The 8,768-nt window shown below is 36.1% G+C and overlaps 1 protein-coding gene across 9 annotated transcripts; it reads left to right on the top strand.

Moving 5' to 3' along the window:
* The first annotated feature begins 324 nt into the window (after window positions 1–324).
* LOC110886023 (kinesin-like protein KIN-14Q) lies at window positions 325–6,978 on the top strand. Of its 9 annotated transcripts, XM_022133775.2 has the most exons (21): window positions 325–678; window positions 771–851; window positions 939–1,016; window positions 1,098–1,172; window positions 1,267–1,341; window positions 1,425–1,499; window positions 1,591–1,665; window positions 1,787–1,861; window positions 1,950–2,164; window positions 2,272–2,434; window positions 2,518–2,594; window positions 2,681–2,780; window positions 3,373–3,471; window positions 3,558–3,734; window positions 3,806–4,091; window positions 4,188–4,349; window positions 5,013–5,228; window positions 5,323–5,360; window positions 5,450–5,613; window positions 5,692–5,817; window positions 6,021–6,978. In XM_022133775.2, the coding sequence occupies exons 1-21, from the start codon at window positions 528–530 to the stop codon at window positions 6,834–6,836; spliced, it is 3,324 nt and encodes a 1,107-aa protein (XP_021989467.1). In that variant the 5' UTR covers window positions 325–527; the 3' UTR covers window positions 6,837–6,978. The 9 variants fall into 9 exon arrangements, with proteins under 9 accessions (XP_021989467.1, XP_035834586.1, XP_021989469.1 ...); XM_035978693.1 differs by lacking the exon at window positions 1,267–1,341; XM_022133777.2 differs by lacking the exon at window positions 1,098–1,172.
* The last annotated feature ends 1,790 nt before the right edge of the window (window positions 6,979–8,768 follow it).

The following is an 8,768-nucleotide window of genomic DNA, read 5'->3' on the forward strand; positions in this document are numbered from 1 at the left end:
CGTAGCAAAACATCACATGCCCATATGTTGCGCTTTGGCCAAAGCGCAACATATGGGTAGTCAGTCTTAGTCTGGTTGACTTTGTACCTATATGCTACGCTTTGACCAAAACGCAACATATAAGAGTCTGTTGGGTGTCTAAATAGTCAATGAGATGTGTGAATAGATCAAGCCATGATCATTGATCAATCTATACAATATTTACACTTTGTGCTCATTATGGTAACAATAATACACATGGGAACTAAATAGTGAATAAATATGATCGAATCAATTCAATTCTTTTAATTTTGATACATTCCATATCACTTCCAACTTTTGCCCCATTTTCCCATTCCTTGAACCGGTTTGAAAGTTTGAAAATTTCAAATACCCAACGGTCTTCTTAATCTCACACATAACGGCAAAAAGTGAAATCATCTCCAAACGAAATCATCGCATCTCACTTTCTCACTCACAAACACTCCAAAAGCATCATCCCCTACTTTTTCATTCAAAGCTTAAATAAATCTTCCCTCTTTTCATCAATGGAACATAACCGATTTGACCCACTTCTACTCACTGATGTTCCCATACAGCAACTGCAAAACCAACGCCAACCGAAACCCGAAACCCATATGTTCTTTCAGCCGTCTGTGATGGCAGAATCTGATGATCTGTGTTTTAGCAAGATTGAAGGTGAGAATTTGTGTCAAGATTTGATTTTTCTTGTTGGGTTTTTGAAATCTTGGATTTTTAAATGAATCGGTGTTTCGGGTTTTTTGAAATAGAATGTTCTTTGCAAAATGGGGCTTGTGAAGCATTTAAGGATAAAGATTGTATGGATCCTATTGGAAATGATGTTCTTGATGGTGAGTGTGTGAATAAAGGGCTAATTGTCAATTTGTCATCTTGTATATCTTTTTGTGCTAATTAGGGTTTTTGTTTTCTTGAAATAGAAATTTCTTGGAGGGATTTAAGCTCAATTGCAATTGGGAATGATCAAGATGTTCTTGATGATGGAAATGTGAAAAAAGGTTTTTTTTTATAATTTTTATATTTAATATCAAGATTCATGAAATTGGTTATTATATTTTTAATTTGTTTTTTTGATATAGAAATTTCATGGGGGGACTCAATCTCAGAAGAAATTGGGACTAAAGATGTTCTTGATGATGGAAATGTGAAAAAAGGTTCTAAATTTTCCAACTTTTATATTAAATTTCAAGATTTATAAATTTGGTCATTATATTTTAATTTTTTTAATTTTTTTTTTTTTTGAGATAGAAATTTCATGGGGGGACTCAGTTTTAGAAGAAATTGTGACTGAAGATGTTCTTGATGATTTAAATGTGAAAAAAGGTTCAAAATTTTCTACCTTTATATTTATTTTCAAGATTCATAAATTTGGTCATATTTTAAATTTGTTTTTTTTTTTGAGATAGAAAATTCATGGGGGGACTCAATCTCAGAAGAAGTTGGGACTGAAGATGTTCTTAATAATGGAAATGTGAAAAAAGGTTCAAAATTTTCCGACTTTTATTTTTAATTTCAAGATTCATGAATTTGGTTAATGGTTATTATATTTTAAGTTTGTTTTTTCTGAGATAGAAATTTCATGGGTGGACTCAATCTCAGAAGAAATTGGGACTGAAGATGTTCCTGATAATGGAAATGTGAAAAAAGGTACAAATGTTCCTACTTTTATATAAAATTTCAAGATTTAAGCATTTGATCACTATGTTTTTTTAGTTTTCTTGGAAGAAAGTTAATCTTTTGTAACTGGGTTCTTGTTTTCTTGAACTAGAAATTTCATGGAGGAACTCAATCTCAGAAGCAATTGGGACTGAAGATGTTCTTATGGATGAGAATGTGACAAAAAGTACAAATTTTTACCACTTTTATATAAAAATTTAAGATTCATAAACATTACTAGAGCTTTATTTTCATTTTCTTGATTTATATTATAGGTCATCCCGATTTAGTTATATGCTCCGGATCGCCTGACATCCCTAACCAAACTTATGAAGATTCACCGAAGTTATTAAAACAGTCATCCCTTGAGCTCTCTTTCGAAAACGGTATTACTGAGGGACCCAAGATGAAAGATTACAGTCACAATACAAATGAAGATCTCGGTAGTTCAGAAGCTTCATTTGAGCTCCTTCCATTAGCATCATGTGAAGTAATGATCTTTCCACAATGATTTTATAAAAATTTAAGTTAAAAAGCAACGCATTTGACGGTAAAATTCTTTGATTAAATTTAAATATTGTTTGATTTGTTTTGCAGGAAAATGATGAAGAGTGTGATGAGCTGATGAAAGCAAAGAGGGCGTTGGAGACAATGAAGAGGGAAAACGAACGCAAGAGTAAAGAATGCGAAGAAGCGTTAAAGGCGTTAAGAGAGCTTCAAAACGAGTTAATGAGAAAATCGATGCATGTTGGGTCACTCGGTATTATTAACGTTTTCTTGAAACCGATCGCTAAAGTTTCAAAACTTGCGTAGAAAGTCATTTAATTTTGTTGTTTTTGACAGCTTTTGCGGTTGAGGGTCAAGTGAAAGAAAAGAGTAAATGGTTTTCGTCGTTAAGAGACATGTCAAGAAAACTTAAGGTACAAAACATCATGCTATTTCACTATAAAGATTTTCTGTTTTGTTATGAAAAAACATAAGTGTTTTTTTTTTTTTCTGAAAACAGATCATGAAAATGGATCAAATCAAACTGCTAGAAGAGGCAGAGGCTTACAAAAAACATGCTGCGGATATGAATGACATGAGTTGTATCATTCAATCAAGAAGTAAGTTTTACATACCGAACGAACACAGATTCGTTTGTTAAGGAAATATATGTGTTCACGATGTGTTCATGAACACTCACTGAACGGGATTTATGTTCGTGTTTGTTCTCTAAGGAAGTGAACGTGTCCGTGTTCGTTTGTTAATTTTAGGAAACGAACGCAAACTAACGTCATGTACACAAATGAACACAAACTAATGTTGATGTACAAAAATGATAATAAACAAACATAAACAAGTGTTCATGAACATAATATATAATACAATGATACTTATTAAATATTTTATTTGTCGGAATTTGAAGTATTTAAATACAATGTAAAAACTAAAAACACTAATGAACTATCGAACATAAACGCACTAGTTACCGAATGTTCACGAACATAAATGAATGAACGTGCCCTCTGTTCATGTTCATTCATTTAACTAAACGAATGAAATTTCTTGTTCATGTTCGTTCATTATTAAATGAACGAACACAAATGAACCCGCCAAACAGTTCATGAACTGTTCGCTGAGCGTTCGGTTCATTTGCAGCCCTGATCATCAACTTTAAGAATGAAATGAACATAATTCCTTTTGTTCATCCGATAGTCAACGAACAAGTTACACAACATGAACAACTCAAGAACCGATTTAACGAAGGAGCTAAAGAAAGGAAAGAACTGTACAACAAAATCCAAGAGTTAAAAGGTTAGATTTTGGATTCGAGTTCTGAAACAACGTGTTGTATGATCTCAAGAAACCCATGTCAAATATGATGGTTGTTAATATTGTAGGGAATATTAGAGTATTTTGTCGGTGTAGGCCTTTGAACTCAGAAGAGATTGCTGAAGGAGCTTCAATGGCATTTGATTTTGAAGCTTCTAAAGACGGTGAACTTAGAGTAAAATCAAATGTAGCATTTAAAAAGAACTTCAAATTTGATTCAGTTTTTGGCCCCGAAGCAAACCAAGGTAACTAACGTGTAACTGCACAAAAAAGCATATGTTTAATGGTAAAAAAATACTAACATGAATCTTTGTAGTCGATGTTTTCGAGGATACGTCATCGTTTGCAACCTCGGTTCTTGACGGGTACAACGTGTGCATATTTGCGTATGGACAAACTGGAACCGGAAAGACTTTTACAATGGAGGGTACGAACGAAAACCGAGGAGTTAATTTCAGGACTCTTGAAGAATTATTCCGTGTGATTAACGAACGCAAGAATCAAATCCGGTATGAGATATCCGTAAGTGTTATGGAAGTTTATAATGAGCAGATTCGCGATTTACTACTTCCAAGTTCACAGCCAGGAGTTGCTGCAAAGAGGTAGATTAATAAGATTAATATTATTTATATTTGCGTGTGTGTTTGTTAATGTTTCTTAAGTTCTAAAATGGTAATAACGAAGGTTGTTTTATGTAGGCTTGAGATTAGACAAGTCGGTGAAGGGTTGCACCATGTTCCGGGCCTCGTTGAGGCTGCGGTGAGCAACATGGGTGAAGTTTGGGAGGTTTTGAAAACCGGGAGTAGTTCAAGGGCGGTTGGGTCAACCAACGCTAATGAGCATAGTAGCCGATCTCATTGGTGAGTCTCGGTTTTTGTTTTCTTGACCGTAGATTAGTTTTTTTAATGGTTACTTATAAGCTTGTAAACGAACCAAACATTCATGAACTGTTCGTGAACTTGTTTGGCGGGAAGTTCGTGTATGTTCATTTAATAAATGAATGAACATAAACATGAACAAACATAAGTAGTTATATTTATATACAATAAGCATAAAAGGGGCTTTCTAACTACTTATATAAATATTGTGCTTTCGGGTAATAAAAATGAACTTTACAATGGAACTTATCATAATTAATCTCTAATTTATATATAAAAGAACTGCTTTCTGTTCCGTTGAATTTGTTTTATTTTTTTTTTAAATTATGCTCGTTTGAGTTTGTCAAGTTATGTTATTTGAAGTTTGTTTTTATTAGTGAATTGTACGTTGAGGCCGAACGAATATAAACAAACACGAAATGCTCATTTTCTTAATGAGCGAACATGAACAAAAAGATGTGTTCGATTATATGTTCATGTTCGTATTCGTGTTTGGTTAAAGTTCAATGAACGAACACGAATATGCCTTTGTTCGTGTTCGTTTGGTTCGTTTTACAGTCCTAGTTACTTATGATTGGGTCCATCCGGGTTATATTTTTAATTGCCTTTTAGTGTTTGTTTGTAAATGTGATAGCATTTGTGCAGTATACATTGTGTGATGGTTAAAGGGGAAAACTTGGTGAGTGGAGAATGCACAAGGAGCAAGCTTTGGCTAGTTGATTTAGCAGGAAGTGAACGGGTCGCGAAAACCGAGGTACAAGGAGAAAGACTCAAAGAAACCCAAAATATAAACCGATCGCTTTCGGCACTTGGAGATGTTATATCCGCTTTAGCAACTAAGAGCCCACACATCCCCTTTAGGTATCTAATTTTCCGAGCTTTTCACGGCTGCAAGTTTAAACCTTTTCTCGTTTGTTAATCGGTTATTCGGTTTCTGTTTATTATCCTCTTGCAGAAACTCAAAGCTCACTCATTTGCTTCAAGACTCTCTAGGTACAGTTATGATACAATAAAGTTATTATTTTTAAAGTTTTAATGCGATGTTTATTTCATTGATACATTGCGCGTTGATGATATATTAGGTGGAGACTCGAAGACGCTAATGTTTGTGCAGATTAGTCCCAACGAGAACGATTTAAGCGAATCACTTTGCTCCCTCAACTTTGCAAGCAGAGTGAGAGGAATAGAATTGGGTCCTGCAAAGAAGCAAGTAGAAAGCGCGGAAGTTTTAAAATATAAACAAATGGTAATAATTAAATATTGTTGTTGATCGTTTTTGAGAGAACCGAACACAGGTCCTCATTGTGTTTTGTATGTCTGTTAGGCCGAGAGGTACAAGAACGAGATGAAGAACAAAGATCTACAGATCAAGAAAATGGAAGATAACGTTCATGGTTTAGACGTGAAGTTGAAAGAAAAAGAGTTGAAAAACAAGATTTTGCAAGATAAGGTACATGTTTTGTTTATCATGTTTATCGTCAACAACCTTGGTTTAACAACGATCAACGTAGGCGTGAGCCCGGTTAAGACAACATAGTCCTGGTAATGAGTGGTGGCGGGCCTGCGTCTAGCGGGTGTGAATTAGCCGTCTGTTGCGAAGTTCACCTGTCAAAAAAATAAAATAAAATGAACGATTCTTGTTGTGTTTTTCAGGTTAAAGAACTAGAATCACAGCTTTTGGTTGAGAGAAAACTCGCACGCCAACATGTTGACACAAAGATAGCGGAACAGCAAATGAAACAACAGAAGGATGACGCGGTTTCCACACTTTCAAGACATCCGCTAGCTTCTAAACCGTTGAACGCAACGAAAATCAATGAAGAAAGCAAGGAAAACCAATCAAACATCGTTCAACAACCACCGCTTGTTGACAAGAACACCGCGTACAAACTACCCGCACCCTTTCCTCCAGCACGCGACCTTGTCAATCTAGACGACAATATGGAAAATGAAAACGAGAACGAAAATGAAAAAGAAAACAACCCGTATTTGCCTGAACCGTTCAAGATTCCGAAACGAACTGGTAGAGCTTCCATTTGCACAACTTCACAACGGGTTGCAGTGAGATCGGTATTACCACGAAGAAACTCTTTGATCCCGCTGCCAACTACTCTAGCACCGGCCAAATTCGTGCCGCCATTGCCATCAATAGAAAGTGAAAATGAGCATGAGGATCGACCCGAGCGTTGTGTGGAGCCAGACAGTCCCAAAAGAAGCAATGGCAGTGGGAAGAAACTGATGAGCGCGTTGAGACGAAGCTTTAACAAGAAAAACCAAATGAAATCTCCATTGCAACAATATGCGAGAAGAGCGGGTGGCTTGAATGTCCCGGTGGACCGGGTCAGGGTTTCTATTGGCTCACGAGCGCGTATGGGTCATAGGCTCGTCGCCAATGGACGAAGAATAAAACAGCAGAACAACTGTATGGACAAGGAAAGAAGATGGAACATTGGCAAAGGAGGACTTTGACTGTATGTATGTTTGCATCTTCATGTTTAAGTTATTATATAGTGATAGATGTAGATAGTTTGGGTGGATTTGATTTATGTTCTTGATTGGTGAACACTTGTGTTGGTTGATGTTGGATTTTAAGTTTTCAAAAATTGTTTCATAGGTTGTTTGAAACAAAAACCAAACTAACATTCATAGTTTTAAGAATGTTTGGGTGGGTTTAATGTATTATTTTGTTGGAGTTGGTTGGTGCACTTTTCAATTTTTTTTTTTTTTAATTGTTTGTCAAATGAGCTTTACTAGATTGGTCCAAAATGTTAAGCCCACATATAGAAGCCCAAAGACCAGAAAATAAACCAAAGAGTAAATTACAAACCTCGTCCTTTATGTTGACATCAGATTGTAAAGTGTGTCATTTGTCTTCAAAAACTACAAAAAACGTACTCGATGTTTGCAAACCCTTGCATGTTACGTCCTTTATCTCTAACTCAGTTAGTTTTCATGGTTAAATCTGACCAAGTAGACCCCACATAAGGGTATTTTAGTCATTTTACCCTAGACACTTAAATAAATAATAAAAAAAACCCCTTTCTCCCTATCTTTTCCAAATCTCACTCTCCTTCCTCAACCCTCTCTATCTCTCTGTAGAATTTGGGGCACCACCCCCATTGCACCACCACTGCCATCACATCACCACCGCCCAAAGCTCCCCCGCCATCGCACCACCACCATCACACCACTGCTATCACATCACCACATCCCATAGCTCCTCTACCATCGTACCACCACTACCGTCGTCGAAACCCTAAAAGTCGTAAAAATAAAATCAGACACAGTATAACTCCCAACCTATAAGCTATCCACCAGCGAATGAGCAAGCGTCAGAACAAGCACGCCGACGGCACGTGAGAGGTTATCGGAAGCATGACGTGGCGGCGGAATCATTATCGGAGAAAGTGAATTGGAGATCGGAGATTCCGCCGGAGCTGTAGCGGCCGGACCGGATTGAGTGCGTTCTGGCGGTGGACTGGGAGTGAAGAAGCCGACCTTTCGGACTTTCAGATTGATTACGCGCGACAGCCGATGAGGATCCATTGGTGATGGTTAGTTGTTGCGGCGGTGGTGGTGGTGAGTTGATGGTGGAGTTTTGATTGATTGAGTGTAGGAATTTGAAGCTTTCATGGCGGATTAGTGGTGGTAGGGTAGAAACGCCATTGATGAAGTGGAAGCTTGAGGGTTTTGAGGATGAATTGTAGAAGAAGGGGTTTTTTATTATTTATTTAAGTGTCTAGGGTAAAATAACTAAAATACCCTTATGTGGGGTCTACTTGTCAGATTTAACCATGAAAACTAACTGAGTTAGGGTTAAAGGACGTAACGTGCACTTGTTTGCAAACATCGAGTACGTTTTTTTTGTAGTTTTTGAAGACAAAAGGACACACTTTGTAATCTGGTGTCAACATAAAGGACGAGTTTTGTAATTTACTCTAAACCAAAACTTTTATTTTGGTCGTATTAGTATTAATAAAATGGTGTTATGGTTTGATTATTTATTATTTTGGCCAGTATTATTAAAATGGTGTTATCGTTTGATTATTTATTATTTTGGCCAACAAAAATAATGCAAACTGAAGCTTGGACACATGCTCCTACATGTTTATATTATTCACATTAGTTTTAAAGATCCCAATTTTTGAAAGAAAACAACATTTTATTTTTTTATAACATAGATAAGTGCAACTAACTTAACTGCAAACAGGTGGGTGTGTGTGGGTCTTAAATTATTGTTTTGATAACTCTATGATTAAAAATCAGGAATCTTAACCTTATTATTGATTTTTATATTTATATTGGTAACTTAATAATGATTGGTTAGGAGTTGCCAAGCCACACAAATTAATGTTTTACATGTGATATAATTTGAATAAATACTTAAAAATCATAATCAAA

This window comes from Helianthus annuus, chromosome 10 (assembly GCF_002127325.2).
Source record: "Helianthus annuus cultivar XRQ/B chromosome 10, HanXRQr2.0-SUNRISE, whole genome shotgun sequence".
In the NCBI taxonomy this organism is placed as follows: domain Eukaryota; kingdom Viridiplantae; phylum Streptophyta; class Magnoliopsida; order Asterales; family Asteraceae; genus Helianthus; species Helianthus annuus.

What these genes read in the sequence shown, in the direction of transcription:
- LOC110886023 (XM_022133775.2), top strand. Translation starts at nt 528, where the DNA reads ATGGAACATAACCGATTTGACCCACTTCTACTCACTGATGTTCCCATA. An exon ending in TGATTTAAATGTGAAAAAAG is followed by an intron (nt 1,342 to 1,424) that starts GTTCAAAATTTT and finishes TTTTTGAGATAG; the next exon opens with AAAATTCATGGGGGGACTCA. An exon ending in AGCCCACACATCCCCTTTAG is followed by an intron (nt 5,229 to 5,322) that starts GTATCTAATTTT and finishes ATCCTCTTGCAG; the next exon opens with AAACTCAAAGCTCACTCATT.